Raw genomic sequence first — 19,479 nt, forward strand, 5'->3', positions numbered from 1 at the left:
TCAGAGACAGGAAAAGAGGTTAAATGACTAAATATATGTGTGACTTGGGGTTTTCTAAAAATAAATATGTCTAAAATAATATATTTGTGAAGTTTATAGTAATAACAATAGCAGAGACAGATGTATTTCATATTGTTAGTAAACCAACATTGATTTCTTTTTTTTTTTTTTTTTTTTTTTTTTGTCTTTTGTCTTCTTGTTGTTGTTGTTGTTGTTGCTATTTCTTGGACCGCTCCTGCGGCATATGGAGGTTCCCAGGCTAGGGGTCGAATCGGAGCTGTAGCCACCGGCCTATGCCAGAGCCACAGCAACGCGGGATCCGAGCCATGTCTGCAACCTACACCACAGCTCACGGCAATGCCGGATCCTTAACCCACTGAGCAACGGCAGGGACCGAACCCTCAACCTCATGGTTCCTAGTCGGATTCGTTAACCACTGCACCACGACGGGAACTCCCCAACATTGATTTCTAATTCTCACTACCTTTCTACAATCCCTCTTCCTAACTGGCGGAAATTAGTATAATACTGGAAGTGCAGACTCTGGATTAAAATACAGTAGTTTAGTAGTTTACTGGTAAGTCAACATGTTTACATGGTATATTTGAATTTTAAAGCATAGGTTGATACATCGATTTTTTCAGTATCCATGTAAAGTCTATAATTGTGACCATTTCTAGAATATTGTAGGACTCCATTTGGTTCATGCACAAAGACTAAGGTTCTGAAAAACAGTAGGAGTATTTGACTAATTCCAGACGAACAAATCCAACAAGATCCAAAATACTCAATGTCTCATATACCTTCACTCTCTGTGTGAGTGAAGATTTCAATCACTTTCAATATCTTTTACTGATATTTTTTGGTTTTTTTGCCTTTTTTTTCTCTTTTTTGGCCACCCAACAACATATGGAATTCCCAGGCCAGGGATCAGATCTGAGCTGCAGCTGTGACCTATGCCACTGGCGCCTTCACTCACTGTGCCAGGCCGGGCATCCGCCCGCATCCCAGTGCTCCAAAGACACTGCCGATGCCTGAAGCCACAGCGGGCACTCCTACCTGTTAAGTAGAGCTCATTCAAGGCTATTTCACTTGTGCATCCCTTTCAGAGACTGTCAACATTGCCTCATGCTGTGAATCACTGTCCACAGCAGAGTAGACTGATGACCCGGAGTAGAGAGACCTACCAGACATTTCTCCAGGATAACTCCTACTTACTGGTCAGGTCTCAACTTTGACTTCACATCTGAGAAAAAACCAAACCATTATCCCCACCATCCGTTTAGCTCCTATCCTTAGATCAAGTCTGCATTAGGTGACTCCTCTACCTTCTTCCATAGCTTATCACTTCTTCTATTACAGCCATGATAAATAACTCCGCTGCACCTGCCTGCTTCCTCTACTGCACTGTACATATGGCCCTTAAAAGCAAAAGCCATGGCTTGTATTATGCGTAGTTGTCTAGCATGCACATAGCACCTTCTAGGTGACAGGCGCTAAACCAAGTATTTGACATAAATAACTCAATTCTTCGAACAGCTGCAGGAAATTTTTAAATTTACCCTCAGCCGGCACATGAAGAAACCGAAGCACAAAGAAGTTAAATAACTTGGCCAAAGTCACACAATGTGTAACTGACAAGTCTGAGAACTGAACTTCGCTTGGATTCTAAGTTAACTCTGTCAATCACTGTATAATACTGTGTTTCAAATACATATGAATTAACTTCAATAGCTTATCGATTATTACAATATTATTCCTTGAATATAGGAACAGGGAAAATTGTGAATGTCAAATTAATGCTTTTCGGAGATTTCTGTCAGTTGTAATGTATTCTTCAATTACCTAGATTCAACTGGAAACTAAGAACACCTCCGAATAAGATGAATTTTCTCAATTCATGCCCATGCATTTCACACAGTGACCTCACTGTATTGCGGATCTTTGTCCAACAGATATAGCTCGATTTCTCTGGTGTTTACAGAAATATTAATGGATGCTCTTCGGTTTCTGCAATCTCTAGGACTGGAATTAGGCAAAACATCTATGAATAAATATTTACTCAGTGGACATTCTATGCAAAACTCTACGAGACACCTTAGAATCTAGTAAGAGGAAAGAAATCAGGCTCAGAAAGATGAGTAACAAATGCTAAGCGCTGAATGAGTAGGAGGTGGGAAAGGAAACCCTAGAGATCAGAAAGGCACAAAGGGCCGCACCGCTAAGTGAGAGCAGGACAAATGCGCTAAGGGAGACATGCAGGCATTCAAGGCAGGAGGAATACACAGTTTTTAAAAGGAAATTATGCGAATTTTTTTCCATTTATTTACATTTAAAAATATGTACATACACAGGAGTTCCCGTTGTGGCTCAGCAGAAACCAATCTATTATCCGTGAGGACGCAGGTTCAATCCTTGGCCTCGCTCAGTGGGTTAAGGATTCAGTGTTGCTGTGAGCTGTGGTGTAGGTTGCAGCCATGGCTCGGATCTGGCATTGCTGTGGTTGTGGTGTAGGCCAGTGGCTACAGCTCCGATTCAGCCCTAGCCTGGGAACCTCCATATGCTGCAGGTGCCACCCCAAAAAGACAAAAAAAAAAAAAAAAGACAAAAAGTATGCACATACACCTGCTGGGACACAGAGTCGGAGAGAAACACGGTACCCCCCCCCACCCAAAGTCTCTCTGCTGTATTACTGTTAAGAGGAACATGATGGCATCATTGAATTAATCGTTACTTTCTCACCCTGACCTTAAAAGTTATCTGTGATATTTCTGATTCTACAATGAAAATAATATTAATAATTGTTACAATTATAAAAATCCCAACTGGCATTTTATTGAAGGGTCTTTAATTACCTCACATTTGTTTTCACAACAACCTGATGAGGTGGGAAGGGCTCCTATTTCTTTTCTATTTTTGTGGGTTTTTTTTTTTTTTCATAATGAATTACTTTTTCTATCACTTTTTTGGAAAGGCTCCTGTTTCTAATTCACACTTAAGGAAACCCAACTCTGAGAGTCTAAAGGACTCATTGGTGTGTCAGCCAGTGAGGCGGGTATGGTGGGGCAGGATTTGATCCCACAGTGTGTGATTCTGGAGTCCAAGCTCTACAACTGTCTTAGCAGATCTGACATTCCAAGTGTCACAATGGTTTCAAGCTTTCATGTGCACTTCAGTCACTAGGGACCCCACTGAATGCAGCTCACACAGCGCTGCAGGAGTCTGCAGGGGCCCCGAGGTCTGCACTTCTAGCAAGCTGTCCCTTGATGCCAACTCTGCTGGCCTCAGCCTTTTCTTTGAGTAACATAGTTCGAGTAAATCGGACCATCATGGCAATTGCTGACATCATCAGCTTTAAAGAGCTATTTTTTATGACAGGATCCAAACTGGCTAAATTCATTAAATGTTCCATAGCCATGCAGCATTAATATTCTCTGGTGGAACCTTGGCTAGTTCCACCTTCCCCTGGATGCTTGGCACTTTGTGGCGACAGATCACTAAAAGGAAGCCCGTATTGTTTTCCTAATGTCCTTTCTTTCATCATTTTAGCCGTATGTTTAGTGTATATCTTCTGTGTTTCCACAACTGTTTAAGAAACCAGGGGAGGAGTTTCCATTGCGGCTCAGCAGGTTAAGAACCCAACCAGCATCCATGAGGATGTGGGCTTGACCCCTGGCCTTGCTCAGTGGGTTAAGGATCCAGCGCTGCCACTAGCTGCAGCACAGGTCACAGATGCCGCTCAGATCTGGTGTTGCTGTGGCTGTGGTGTAGGCCAGCAGCTGCAGCTCCAACTGGACCTGGGAACTTCCATGTCCTGCAGGAGCTTTGCTGAGGATAAGAAAAGGCAGGAAAGGACCAGTCAGGATGGTCATGCTGACATTAGCTAGACTGCTCTCCCAGACTAAGCACAGAGAGGAATTTCAGTATCATCACACCCGAAAATGGGACAGGAGGGACTCCAAGTTATAACATCCATATCCAACCCACAGCCACGGTCACAGCGACAGCTGTAAAATGGTTCTCAGATGAGCACACACAGAAGACACTTCTCCGAGCTAAACCCTAAACACGTCCCCAGCTCATCTCTTGACAGGAGCACGAGGGGCTTCATGTTTCATGAAGAGCTGTGCAAATCACAGACCACTGGGCATCCGGTGAGCACTAGAACAATAAGGGTCTCTCCAGACCCATCGCAGGAAAGCTTGCACAACAGCAGTACTGAGACGGCAGCATCAGCAGCTCTGCCACAAATTCTAGTCTCTGAGCCACTTACACACTCAATATTAAGTAGCCTGGTCTCACTGGTACATTTCTGAGTGTTGTTTACTCAGCTTCTGACTGTGACTGAATCATTACCTGGGAGTGGAGAAAAGCCGAGACACCTCATGCACATGTTCAAAAGCATGACTGCTATAAACTTGGATCTTGCGTTTGCTAGGACGTCATCTGCCCACAGCTATTCTTCATCTCTGGTCTCCAAAAAGAATTTTTTCCCGACTCCTTCTTGTTTCTTTCCCCTTCCTCTACCTCACATCCACCACCACAACTCCATCACAACCAGATAATACAATTCAAGTGCTTACTTTTCCCAAGTACTTTGACACATGGTATCATGTTTATTTTTTAATTCTTATTTGTTTATTTTGGGGGCTGCACACATGGCAGATGGAAGTTCCCAGGCTAAGGGTTGAGTCAGGGCTTCCGCTGCCCGCCTACACCAGAGCCGCCACCGTGCCAGATCGGAGCCACGTCTGCAACCTACACCGCAGTTCACAGCAATCTGGATCCTTCAGCCCACTGAGTGAGGCCAGGGACGGAACCTGCATCCTCGTGGATGCTGGTGGGATTCCTAACCCACGAAGCCACAGCAGGAAGCCCACGTGGTGGCAGAGTTAGAGCTCTGCCTACATGCGTCCTATTTAAAGCCATACTTCACACACACCTAAGCCTTCCTCTATTAGAAATGAGAAAAGCGAAGCTTAGAAAGAGAAACTTGCTTCACATCATGCACAGAGTAAAATCTAGAAAAGACAAAATCAAAGTTGGCACCTAGGTGTGCGGGACTCAGCATCTGGAGGCTTTTCATGATCTCTCCTGTCCGTGAGTTTGCTGCCCACTCGGAAATTCTGCTGATAAAGCTTCTCCCGAAAGCCACGTGTTTGTGTTACACTGAAGGCAACTGAGCAAGTCGCTGAAGTGTGGTTTCCTTCTTCCCCAAAGAGCAGAGTATAAACGAGGCGACACCACACCGGATACTCTTCCCTAAACTAAACACTGTGTCCTTGGATATCCTATTGGCACCATCCTTCTGAGTTGATGTAAGAACAGATTTTAATTCCTGCTCAGAAGACACCTAAACTCACAGGGTTAATTTTTAGTTATTTCATATTGCGAAAAATAACTTCGATGACCTGGGGAACATGCCAACCCAGCTCTCAAATGAATACAGGGAGGTAAATGTGGCAGTCGCCACAGACATATGGGAAGCTGAGATAAAGACGATTCTCCCTGGAGCTTCCTCCGGCTTCCGAGCTCAGTGCCAGGTTGCCAACTAGCCTGAGAAAGGACTTGGGAACGGGATGTTATTTGTGTCTTCCTCACAGGGGAGCATGCTGCTTAGATGGAAGCCAACCAGCTTTCAACTCGCAAAGCAACAACAAAGTCACCATACACAAAGTCACAACAGCAAAACCCACAGGAGCACCATATTTTTTTTTTTTTGTCTTTTTGCCTTTTCTAGGGCCGCTCCCGTGGCATATGGAGGTTCCCAGGCTGGGGGTCTAACAGCGCTATTTTTAAAAGGAAGTATTCCCTGCACAGCTGGCGCTCTGCTCAGTGACAAGCATGATCTCTGCTAAACACAGCTTAGCTTCAGCATCACAGATCAGTATAGAAGGAAGGAAATGAATGGGGCCACAACAATTGGTCTGGGAAATAACTGACTCTCATTGAAAATATCCCAAACATCTGAACATTTTGAAAGTTAAAAAAAAAAAAAAAAAAGGAACATTCAAATTTAAACATCTCGTTAAAAAAAAAAAAAAAAAAAAATTGGAGTTCCAGTGGTGGCGCAGTGGTCGACGAAGCCGACTGGGAACCATGAAGTTGCGGTTTGATCCCTGGCCTCGCTCAGTGGGTTGGGGATCTGGCGTTGCCCTGAGTTGTGGTGTGGGTCGCAGACGCGGCTCGGATTCCGCGTTGCTGTGGCTGTGGTGTAGGCCGGTGGCTACAGCTCTGATTCGACCCGTAGCCTGGGAACCTCCATATGCCTAGAAAAGGCAAAAGACAAAAAACAAACAAACGAACACCTTGTTAACACATGACCCCTTGTTACCTCATCACACTGTGTCCCATAAATGACGGCTTGGGAGATGCCGCAATCCTCAGTTTTGCAAAGACTCACCAGAAACACGCAGCTCCTAGAGGGATCCTGGAGGCACTGCCCATTCCGGACGCGTATATATTGACCATCGGTAAAATGCAAGAGGGCCGCTTGGTGGACTATTGCAAAACTTATGGAAGCTTCAATTCACCAGCCAGATTTTTTTAAAGCATGTAATTTTCTGTACAGGTTTGTATATCTGTGAGCACGTGTATACATGAGCAAACGACATATATGCCCTGGTCTATTTCACCATGTCACTAGATTTATATACCTGATTATGTTTCCGCATGAGAATCCCCAGGATTAACGTGACATTATCATATTGACATTATATTACAGGTTAACATAAGTATTAAGGAAGTAGAGCAAAAAGTCATGGTAAAATAATTAAACTACTAGTAAAGGAATAAAATGCATTATATTCACTGTAACATATCTGCATTGTGTTGAAATGGAAACAGTTCAGTTCTTTGAGCCTACAGCAATTTAAGAGTAATTTAAAAAAACACAAAGAAAGTACTTAAGAACTAGGTAACTATGTTTCAGATGTCAAAAATTTATGACAAATGCAACATTCACGGAGAACCTATACTCTGAAAAAGTTGTTTCGATGTTGATAAATTCTCAGTATCAATCCTACTAAATCGATGTTGAGTGTAAATGAAAACAAAACAAAACAAAACAAAAAAAACCTTTCACGCCAGAAGACACTTTATTAGAATCTAGGAGGACAGGAGGAAATCTCTCCTTCCGTAGATGTGTGTAAGAATCACTTGGGAGAAATAAGGAAGAGAGGGGGCGTGCCCTTTGGTAGTGCGGCTGTTTCTTAGCAACACAGAAAAACATCTCTCTGTCCAGTAGTAAGTGTTTACAGATCCTAATTCAGAAATGAATTCCAAATAAAGATAGGATATTTACATTCCTAATAATACTCATCAGTTCAGCCTTTTTCACCTTTATCATGTAGATTTTATAAAACAAGAATTCTTTCTTAAGATAATTTGCCTCAGGCATATAAAATGTACATTCAAATGAATCAGGGCATTTTTTTCACAAGATCTCTGACTTCCACTGAACAAGTATTTGATTTTTCTTTAAGGCACACACCCATCTAGAATAATCTCAGCGGGTGCACGGACAAATTGATAAATGCTAAGAATCGGAACATATCATTCATTGGCTGTTTCTAATGGTGGGGTCACAAGGGAAGAAACTGAAATTCCCCAAAGAAATGCGTCTCTACAAACAATGCTGTCTTCATTTCACCATTTGTTCTGAGAAATTTGTTCTACATTCCATTTCAATGGCAAGGCGGAATGGCATTGCTTTCTATTTTAACATTTCCATTTCAGCCGTCTCCGCAAGGGATAACAATCTATGGCCATGTTTGCTGATATTTCGATCCATTTGGCCAAATGAAAATGAGCACACTATTTTTTCGGCCCCATGACTATGAAAAGGCTATGAGATGTGTGTTTTGAAGTACAGTTTGTGATTTTCATCTGATTTCCTTTCATTAGGTAAGTCATGAAATTTGTAAATAAGCTCTTTTTACCATCCCATACATGTGAAAAGCTATTGTATTTTCAACAGTATATTTTTCAATAAGGAAGTGAAATTGTTCTGATTGTGAATAAACCTTTGTAATCTATTGCAAATTCTACAGATTCTTCAACTGATTCATATAATGCATCATCTTGTCAAAGAAAGTAGAAAGTACATTTGCATTTTAAAAAATTCAGGGAGCACATTACACATAGTCTGGTTAATTTTTCAAGTAAAAATATCTTAATTTATCACATTTAAATGTTACAATTTTTAAAAGAAGGGCAATTAGAATATTCAGTACTTTTTTTTTTTTTTGGTCTTTTTAGGTCCCTCCACGCCAGTAGCACATGGAAGTTGCTGGGCTAGGGGTTGAATCTGAGCTGCAGCCGCCAGCCTGCATGACAGCCACAGGAATGCCAGATCTCATATTGCAGCTCATGGCAATGCCGGATCCACCGAGAGAGGCCAGCGATTGAACCCTTATCCTCATGGATCCTAGTTGGGTTTGTTACCACTAAGCCACCACAGGAGCTCCCGAGCACTTAACACTTCCTGAATCCTGTCATTATAATATTCTAACCCGTGAAACTTCTTGTTTAATTTTCACCTAACTTGGTCATGCCCAGGATATGTATGCAAACTCGATTGTCGCAGAGATCAACCTGTCAGGAGATGGAATCTGGTATTTTTATATAACTTATACTACCACAAATTTCTATGTCAGAAAGGTTAAATAGAATATTCTTATCCAAAAATATGTACCATTGGACTAGTCTAAATTATAAATTGTTTCCTAAGTGATGTTTATTTTTGTTTTGTTTGCTCTTACAACTTAAGAAAATATTTTGGAAATATAAAAGAGCATGATAAGATGATTAACTTAGAAAAAATGACACTGGATGTATTGACATGAAGTTGTAACTCCATGTTAATAAAAAATGCCATATAGTGTGTAAAGCAAATTCCAGATGGCTGTTATTATGTTATGTTATATTATATTATATTATATTATATTATATTATACAATTTATACTCTAAGTATTACTGGCAATTTACAGACACTTAATGCCATATTTGTGTATTATAATTATCTGCGAATGTGAGATTATACACTTTAAATGTTTGGAGGTTTTACTTTGTTGGGATTAAAAGTAAGAGCTGATTTACCATGAAAGTTCTTGATTTTTGCTCCCAATAGATACCTAAAAAGAGATCTGCTTATGGTTAAAAGCCTCACAATATATGTCATTTGTCTCCACCTTGTGGTTATGGTAAATATTGCTACTTTCTAATTTCGTACTATTTTCTAGACAGACACTGGAGTGGGTGAATGGCTATGCGGAAAAAATATGAATACTTGGCTACTTTTGCATTTTTGCCTTTAGACACTAGAAATATAAAAAAGTGTTTCACATGACAGAAAAAGATGATATCGAAGTGTTAGGTCCTCTAGGTTTTGAAGTCTCTTTGCCAATGCTATTCCTCAAAAAATATCAGGTAACTGTAGGACTGCTTAGCTAAATTGGACACCTCTGTATCTAAACATGTTTAGCCCCCTTAATATTTATAGCACACATAGGCTTTGCATGATGCTGTCTAGGACAGTCACCAAAACGAGGGAGACATCTTTGCGATGACAAATTGCTGTCTGCCTCTTCTCTGAGAGAAACATTTCAGAGGTTCTCAAATCAAAGATTTTGGTTTTCTATTTAAAAGACAAATTCCTCACTTCCAAATACACATTGCTTTCTTCTTTTTCCATGCAGCTCAAGAACTGGGGATATTACAGAGATCTAGACACAAAGATTTGTTTCCAGGATTTACAGTCTGTCCAATGTGGTCTTAATGGTTAGGAAATCTTCATAAAATTGTCTCATTCAAATATTATCCCCTGTCAGCGCACGTCACATCGTCTCTGTGTTGTGCAACAATTTGAAATGCTCTCAATGTGAGCAAAAAAAGCTTCGACCTGGTTCAAGGAGTTAAACCAAATTAGCAGCATATTTCGCACTTTCGAATTTCATGCGTTGCTGCATGGAGAGCTAAGGCTGCATGGAGAGAAGTTAAAATGTGATTGATTGGAAACTACTACCTCGAAATCCTGCGGAACGCCCTAGTCCCTGATGCGTCGTACTGCTCCCAGCAGCAGAGGATCTTGATTTTCTCATGGTTCGGGGTATAAACTGCACGTCCGCCCGCTTGTACGCAGGCTCCAGGGGGATGTGCACCAACAGCACCTCTTTAAACACACACTGTGCACACTACAGATCCTTGTGCATCACGTAGTTAACACATGATCTGCCTTTAACACAGACTTCCACCAAGGGTCCTTTCTTCCCGGGGTATTTGCAATCAGAGAGTTCTATCATGCACCCTTTCCAGAAAGTAAAACCAAGCGAATCATTTGTCTCTTAGAGGAATAACTAAGGTCCTGATGTTTATCTCTCCTGCTGCTTTTTCAAAATGAAATACCCGTCATGCTTGTGTTTTAATTTGTGATGTTCTCACCTTAACGGCCCAAAACACTTACAGCGCTTAGGTCAACTAAAACAAAAGATTCAGAAATATTTAAGAGAGACTTATGACTTCAGGCTAAGTGTTCGTCAAACACGAGAAGACAAAAGAAAACGCTATTTACATGCATCCAGGAGGAACTCTTTCCAGAAGGAGATGTTAAACTTGGGGAAATCATTATAATATAATTGACTTTATTCCCTTAAATATTCTGCAGGAAGAAAAGTCCTGAAGAAAGCTGCAATTCAGGAAGAGGCACTTAGAAAATAAAAGAAACTCTGCTGATAACATTTCCATTCCAAATGTCCGACCGCAGCTTAAATACCAGATTTAGCGTGGAATTTATGAGACCTGGACCATAGTGACGTAAGGAGCAAGCACTTACCTTTTTCATTGCCATTTGCATAATTTGGAGGCTTGTTTTTGTCAATGCTGTTAAAGCTCTGACTTCTCCTATTTAAATTGGACGCTCCCTGGGCCTTGCTGCTGCCGCCTGCAGCTGGCACCCTAGAGGGACCAGGAAGCCTAAAATAGGACGAGAAAAATTACATCATTATGATATGTTGCAAAAAGGTAGGTTATGGAAGGTTCTGAGCAGGGATGAGTCAATGGGCAAATCATTTTTTATGACATTCCAGAATCTATTCAGCAGAAAATGTTGCTTTAAGTGATGAGCAGCTAAGCACAAGGTCTGAGAATTTCAGAAAAATATTGATTCATAAAAACTAATTTGTCTCCAAAGTATATTAATAATGCAGGACAATGAGATACCCTCTTTAATTGAAGGAGTCACGCTTATCACACCTCCGATGAGTAGAACTTTGATGTGAAGTTACCGTAATCACTAAATGAAAGCAAGTGAGGTCGTACCCTTCACTCTGCTTGTCCTCAGGGTGTTGCCCAGCTGCCTTCAGCTGTAAACTTGCTCTTTTCAATGTGTGGGACACGTGCTTTTGTCGTAGATACCGGTATCCTAAATTAATTTCTTGTATGTTAATCACAACGAGAATAAAGTTACAGAACAAATTGCTAGCAGCCAATGCTTGCTGGACATCGGAACGCTTTTTTCTATTGTTATTATTATTTTCCTCTTTAGGAATGTGCCTGTGGCATATGGAAGGCCCCAGGCTAGGGATCGCATCGGAGCTGCAGCCACAGGCCTAGGCCACGGCCGCAGCAATGTGGAATCTGAGCCATATCTTGCAGTCACAGCTTGTGGCCATGCTAGATCCTTAACCCACTGCGTGCGGCCAGGAGCAAACCCACATCCTCATGGATGCTAGTCGGGTTTGTAACCCACGGAGCCACAACGGGACCTCCGAGTCAGTTACTCTAAAATGTGTAAAATGTGACATGGACATCAACGCCATGAATTTGTTCCTATTTGACTGATCTGTGTCACGTGAAAACTTGGACTCTCCTGTGAAAAGTGAGCACCTAGACAGTCGCTGGTTATCTCAGGAAAGCGGCCAGCTGGTCCACACGGGCCATTTGACAAGAAATGATGCGAGTTTCAGAAGAAAATCCAATCGCAGAATGACAATTAAAAAATGCCCGTGAGGAGAGCAGTTCCAGCTACTCTTCGTGTACGGAGGACAGGACAGGAGGAAAAACAGGCGGACGACCTTGCAGTCAGGGGGAGTTTGACAGGAGATCATGACCTGCAGTTATTTTATTCGAGCTCTAATTAAATGTCAGTTTAGATCATTTATTGTACTATTTAAACAGTTTCCACATTAAAAGATCAAGTATCAGTTATTTTAGGAATTGCGCCCAAAGAGGCGATTCCTGTATTTTCCTTTTCTATTATTACTGTGCGTGGACCCAACATATACACATTATTGTGTATGTGTAACAGACTTAATCCCCGTAAATTAAAAACTGGAAATTACCAACGAATACTGCCATTCTTAGACATATCTAAAAACACACTAAGGGCTGCCAGCATCTTGGCTAGCATGTGCTGCCACCATATGAGTGCCACTGTGTACTGCCTAAATAATTTCTATTTTAAAAGAAAAATAAATAGTCCAGAACTTCTAAATGCAGCCATGAATTTTTCACTGTTCTCCTTCAACTAGAATGTATAAAATATAAGAAAGCTTATACCCATTATCTTGGTGCCCAATAGACCACAAGTTCACAATCAGCCATTACAATATTCAAGTTTTAACTCACCCTATTACACTTCTTGATAAATTTTTATTTCCATAGATTATTAGGAAATCAAACATTTAAATGTGTACCATAACGCTTTAAAAATGGTAACAGGTATTTCAAAATGCAACGAACATTAGAAAAGCACAAATACCAGCCTAGAAACCAATGTCGATATCTTGGAATAATGGATAATTTCAAAATGTTGACTGTTTTCTGGAGTTTAAATACATATGGCTAATAAGGAATCCCTTCAATTATTTTGCTAATTAGAGGTTGTGTCACGTACAAGAAACAAAACTTTTCCAAAGGACTCCAGCATTTGCTCAATGGATCTACAGGGTTCGTAAGCACAGCACGTTAACCACAGACACCAGGCATTCTGAGTACTAGAGACTGTACTGTGTACGAAGAACTCAACTAATTCATGTGGCCACGTGTCCCAATCACACTAAATCTGAGAACAAGTCCCATAGACACAGCCGTCAACTCCGAAAGTTCATTCCAAACTCACACGTATAAACAAACTTTGTCACAGAATTTGCCCTACTTGCAGTGAAACTTGACCTGTTTCTAGAAAGCAATTCAAATGCATTTTAATCTTTACTGTCACCCATGAAGCCAAGTGATCTTTAGTTCTCAGAAGAACAAATTAAAACAAATTAAAAAATCCATTTGCTCTTCTCATTACCCTAATTTGACAGTCAGCCAGAGTTCCAGATCATTCATCAAAGTAATAAAAAGAGAAATGAGAATGAAGCCAAAAAAAGAGAGACGCTCCATTAAATCAAAGTACTTAAAATATATTTTACATTCATACATCTTAGAAGTTGTAACAAAAAATGCTTACTGAACATGGCAGATCACTGTTCTTTGCATATCGTAATTTTGATCATTTCTTCTGATTTTTAATTAAATACCCTCTTAATTTGCCTCTCCAGAATCACTTCAATTACCACGGAAATGAACATAACTTAGAACACCAAGGCAAAGGAAAAAAGCACATACCTCAAGCCAGTGCATCACCAGCAGTGCTTGTGGTCAAATACCGCATAACATGATTTGCTATTAGAGCAGTGACTAGTACACCGCCTCCGAGTGATCACATAATAATCAGGAGTGCAAAACACATAGGTTGTGGCTCCACTCACCGTACCATCATGCCTTCAGTAACTTAACATTAAAAAAAAATACACGTCCCCCATATTTTATACACCAGTATTTTCCAGACAGCACTTAAGGCACTGTCATAAAATTTATTATTATTTCAACCAGTATAGGTCAAAGAACAGTCCAGGGGGATCTGGAGATAACGTCCCACCAAAAATCTGCCATTTCCCAGTCCTGTTCAGTTCTGCTTCAAAATCCGCAATAATTAAAGCATGGCCATTTCAAAAAGTAATTACCACCTTGTGAGATAACTTCCAGATTTTGTGACCTGGAAAGAATGGGGGCTTCAAAGTAATTTTTCTCCTTGACTTCCAATGTTCCCAGGACCTAGACGTCAGCCCAGTTACAGCACTATGCACGACGAGGCTAAGTGAGAGGAACCCAGAACCGATTCGATGGTCTAACCCGCACAGGCTCACCCCCAAGAAGGGCATGGAAATCGACTTGGAAGAATTCAGTGCTCTAAACCTTCCATCCGGACGTCAGTCAGTTTTCGAAAAAAAATGTAGAATGACAGGACAAAATATCACTGGGCATTACTTTATTACCACTAATAAGCAATAAATTAGAGATATTAACTGACCTAGTAGGCTTTTTTTGACTGGTTGCAATTCCACTGTGATTAGACTGAGTTGCATATCTGGCTGCCAGACTGTATGAGGAGAAACAGAGAAATTGAATTAAAGAGATTCTTTGAACATGGAAAGAAAGCACAAACTTACAAGAAAACTGAGTTCATGAAATGCAATTGGAACATGTATTAACATGTATAAAGGATAAATTAATTAGAAAATTATGATAATGCAACATATACACCATGACCTTTGATTACAAACATACTATGAAATAACGCCATGCACCCCTCGTAATAAAGTGTCACCAGTGACTTTAAGATAATGACTTATGATATTAATATTATTTTAAGTCGTATTACTCCATCTTATTAAAAAAAAATCACCCTTTGGGAGCTCCCTCTCGTGGCTCAGCAGTTAACCATCCCGACTAGGATCCGTGAGGACGCGGGTTTGATCCCTAGCCTCGCTCAGTGGGTTGAGGACACGACATTGCTGTGACCTGTGGTGGGTGTAGGTCACAGACGCGCCTCAGATCTGGTGTGGCTGCAGCTGTGGTGGAGGCCAGCGGCTGGCTACCGCTCTGATTCGAGCCCCAGCCTGGGAACCTCCATATGCTGCGGGTGTGGCCCTAAAAAGAAAAAAAAAAAAAGAAAAAAATCAACCTTTGTAAATGACAATGAAAACTTCAGGAAAGTTAAAGTTTGACTTACACGATAGAAAGGTCTCTTTCTCAAAAAGGTTAAAATGGAAAAACAAAGAATGAAATGAGAGTTATTTTCTTTAATAAACTTCAATTTTAACTAAATACAATTTTGAAAACCAAATGATTACAATACCTGGTTTCTGACTAATCATTTATTGTTGCTCTCCAGTCCTAGATAGAATGTTTTACGGAAGTAACCCATATAAGATGTTTTTCTGGAGAAAGACCATGCAAACACGGAGGTTCAAATGGAGTCGCCTTCCTCAAAAACGAACTGAACAACTACTGATGGCAGTATCTGGGCAGACTGAATTCCAATTCTCAGTGGCTTTTTTTTGGAGGGCGGGGGGGGCATGCTGGCAGCATGCGGAAGTTCCCAGGCCAGGACCTGAACCCACACCACAGCTGTAACCAGAGCCATAGCAGTGACCATGCCAGATCCTTACCCTCTGTGCCACTGAGGGTTCCCCATTAACCTTTGGCTGAAAGGTTTACCAATCAAAACCTTTGGTTGAAAACACACCAGAAAGTATTATTTAAAACAGGCTTTGAAGAAGTGCATGCTTTATAAACAAAATGAAAACCTGTGCGTTAGTTTAAACTCATTTTTGAATCACCATGTTTGGAAGGGTCGAGAAAGACCCCGTGGACCTGAAACATGTGCACGGGCCCTGTGATTGTCGTGGGTGGATGCGTGAGTGGAGAGTCACTTTCCTGGTGAATTGTGATGACTCTACATGCACCCAGGAGTTGTGTCTGCACAGTTTCCAAGGCCTCCAAGGAAACTGGAACAATATGGGGGTGTTGGAATCTGGGTGGAGGGGCCATGTGGAGCCCTGCAGTTGATCCAGCTGCTTTGCTGCCAAGCAGAGGGTGTTTAATCAAGGGAAGGATGTCACCTTAAGATGGGGGCATGTTTCCTAAGTTAACCTATACTCAATGGAGCCAGTCTGCGGTGGGAGCCAGTCCTTAGAACTGTCTGGCTAGGGACGAGTAAAGAAATCCTCAAATCTAGGCAGCTTTTCAGAGCACTTGTTTTTCATACTGGATATGAGTTATATTCTCCCCCCACCCCCCTTTTTTTTAATGTGCACACCTGTGGCATATGGAAGTTCCCAGGCTAGGGGTTGAATTGGAGCTGCAGTTGCAGGCCTACACCACAGCACAGCAACACCAGATCCAAGCCACATCTGTGACCTACACCACAGCCTGCAGCACACTGGATCCATAACCCACTGAGTGAGGCCAGGGATTGAACCTGCATCCTCACTGAGACAACACTGAGCTCTTACCGCACTGAGCCACAATGGGAACCCTTGTGATACATCCTTATTTGCATAGAATGCATTCTGTATTCTAACTGCACTGGGCACTGAGACAACCAGCCACAACTGGCCACACCACCTCATTAACAATAACATCCGTGGATAATTTAAAAATAAAAACCAAAGTGTTTCAATAAAATGTGTTATTAATTCGTAAGTTAAATTTAAAAGGGAAAGTACCCAAGGAGTAAAAAAAAATCTGTGAATTTTTCAGTCTGCTCTTCATTAACCCAAGAGAAATAAAACTAACTACCTAAAGATTCACTCCAATGTGCTCAGTCCTATACCCTCCAAAGTGAACACAAAAATTAGCAGGAAGAGATGCAAATAAAATAGCATACTTTCCCACAAGGGAACTGAAACCACCCCATTGGTTTTTACTGCCTTGATTTTAAAGAAGTATCATAATTTCTAGTATAGAAGTAGAAAAACAACAACAAAATATAGACAGATTAATCAACTTGGCCAAAATCAATTTGATGGTATGACCTACCCATTTTTCTAATGATTAGGAGAGAATGCTTTGTTATCTGTGTTTGTATACCAAGCCATCCTACTTGCATCCTTCGAAACTTGGCCTCTATGCCATAGTACCCTCGAAACTGTGAAAGCGTTATTTGAACACAAGGATTCTGTTAAATTTTCACCATATTCTAAGATCCTTGCATTTGACCATACTGGCCCCTCTGCCTTTCTGAATCACTCTTTCAAAAACCGCCACACTAAGGAACTCAATGTGTCCGCCGTCAGGTCCGTCCACCTTCGCTTTTCTCACAAGCCCTCTTCTGTTACCCAGCTCTTGAAGGCATACTCTTTCACTGCCATCTTTCCTCCAACACTTGTATCCAAATCTTTCACTTGCTTCTTACCCAAGATTTCAAGTAAAATCTGACAGACACTAGAGGCAATGTCTGCATCACACTCCCACCATCAAGATCAACTGGATAAAAGACTCCGCCACGTCCATGACCTTCAAAACCAGTGATCACCTCAGACTCACAATGTTCCTTTTTTCAGTCGCACAAGTTCCCATCAGATCCTTCCCTGCATTTCTTGATTTCTGTTCACAGGATCACCACTTTCTTCAGGCCTCTGGGCTTGTAACCCGCACCAGTCAACGCCTCCCTTTGTCCTTCCTTTTAATTATTGTAGACGTGCAATCATTACCCACCATGTTGATTCAGCAAATTTATCTGCATTTATGTTCTCCTTCAATTCCCATGTGTCCCACACTAACTCAAGCCCAGGCACTCCCCACAAGGACTCTAGCTCCCTTTATTTTTCTTCATTTTTTACCTGACTCTGAGTCCCTGTGCAGCAGAAACGCATTTTCTCCCCACAGTGCTTGCAATACCGTTTCCCCAGTTTCAGATTTACAAACAGACCGGTAACAGAGCAGGTGAGTAGGTACAGCCAAAGCAATTTATTAGTGAAACAGACACAAGGGACATGTAGACACAGCTCTGAGGCAAAGGGGGGTATAGATGAATAGAGTTAGAACACCAGTAAACCAAGGATGTGCAGGTATCTGGACGGAAGACTGCACATTCTTTTCCTGAAATGTTGTCAGTGAAACTCCATTTAGCTAACGAGTGGCAAAGAGTATCAGAAGCAAAAGCATAATAAAATAAATATCTTGAGACTCACTGTGGATTCTACTAAAGGAGGGATCTGCTCCTATCTGTCTAATAAAGTGGACGATCAAAGGAATGCTTTTTATTTCCCCCAACACGGAAGGGACGAGGAGGAGATTAGAGACAGTCAATTAAAGGGATGAAACTCATCTGCTGGTTCAATACACAGAAGGATCCAAACTGCCAGAACCATCTACTACAGCTTCCGTGCAAAGCTCCCTGTGAAATTTTAACATCCATTTATTATAAGGAAAGAAAATGTCTTATAGTAAGTAGGTCCTGAATTGCAGTTACATATTTTTATTAGCCACCAGAGGCTCGCTTCCTAAAGTCTTGTCCATAGACCAACAAAACTGGCGTCACCTGGGCCTTGTCAGACATACTGACCCTCGGGTCTCATCCCAAATCCACTGAGTCAGAGTCTGCACTTTGCCAGGATTCTTACGCATAATAACGCCGTAGAAGCTGTGCTCTACAGAACATGCACAAACGTCTGATCTTGGAAGAAAAACACTTGTTTCCCAAGTCAAAGCGCCTAATCTGAATACCTCAAGCCATACCTCATTTTCCGTCATGCGGCTGCCTGAGTAATCCTCACCTCACTCTGCTTGCTCAACACAACATCTGTCTCCTGAGCCACACCTCCTCCTTGCAAGATGCAGGTCCACTCTCCATCCCCACCTTGGACATGTCGTACTATGACCATGAATATTTTCAAAATCATAGTCTTGCGTATCAGCTCATCCATCCCTCCAGTGTCTTTAAATCAAATCTGTATTTTGTACTCCAATCTCAACTCTAAACTCAGAGCCTCTTTTCTAGAGATCGCATCATCTCCCAGACATTCCACCTGGATCTATCAGCTAGATTTCTCCCAGAGAGTCCCCAAATATTCAAACCTCACTCATCATTCTTCTTTCAAACCCTCCCCTCTCTGTCTTCACCATTTAGATTTAGCATCACCAATACCTTTTTTTTCCCACTGAACTAAAAGGAGTGTCTTGATCACGACTCACTCCTTTCTTGACCTCTGTGTCGTTGCTCTCATGGACTCTATTAACGTCTTTCCACTAGTCTCTGCTGCCAGTCCATTTTTCTTGCCAGCTGATTCTCATTCTTTTTCTCACAGCCAACAGAAGTCACTTTCCCAAGAAAGAAGAGTTGTTGCTCTCTTTCTCTGAATTTGCTGTTGACTCCCCACTGTCTGCAGGATCTAGTCCAAGCTCTGCGGCTGGGGTCACAGAGTGCTTCCTTCCCTGCGTCCCCTCAGACTCCCTTCCAGCTTCACCTCCTCTGCACGTGCTCCAGTCCCCCAGCCGTGTTCTCCACCGTCACCACGCCCTCCCCGCTGGCCTGGGCCTCTTCTCTCGCGGGTCCACAGCTCTTCTCACGAGGCTTCCTTCATCTGAAACACCACTGCTGCTCTTCCCCACGTTATGAAATCTTATTTCTCCTTCAAAATCCTGCT

The 19,479-nt window shown here is 41.7% G+C and overlaps 1 protein-coding gene across 16 annotated transcripts in view; it reads right to left on the reverse strand.

The window, feature by feature from the left end:
- NAV3 (neuron navigator 3) overlaps positions 1 to 19,479 on the reverse strand; it is an 849,425-nt gene that overhangs the window by 189,918 nt on the left and 640,028 nt on the right. For 14 of the 16 annotated variants that reach the window (XM_021093080.1, XM_021093078.1, XM_021093079.1 and 11 more), the window contains 2 exons: positions 14,358 to 14,426; positions 10,833 to 10,972 (listed from right to left, as the gene is read on the reverse strand). In XM_021093080.1, coding sequence (XP_020948739.1) covers positions 10,833 to 10,972; positions 14,358 to 14,426 — 209 coding nt within the window. The remainder of the gene's footprint in view (positions 1 to 10,832; positions 10,973 to 14,357; positions 14,427 to 19,479) is intronic. The other 2 variants (XM_021093077.1, XM_021093088.1) reach the window with 1 other exon arrangement.

This window comes from Sus scrofa, chromosome 5, assembly GCF_000003025.6.
Source record: "Sus scrofa isolate TJ Tabasco breed Duroc chromosome 5, Sscrofa11.1, whole genome shotgun sequence".
Classification (NCBI taxonomy): domain Eukaryota; kingdom Metazoa; phylum Chordata; class Mammalia; order Artiodactyla; family Suidae; genus Sus; species Sus scrofa.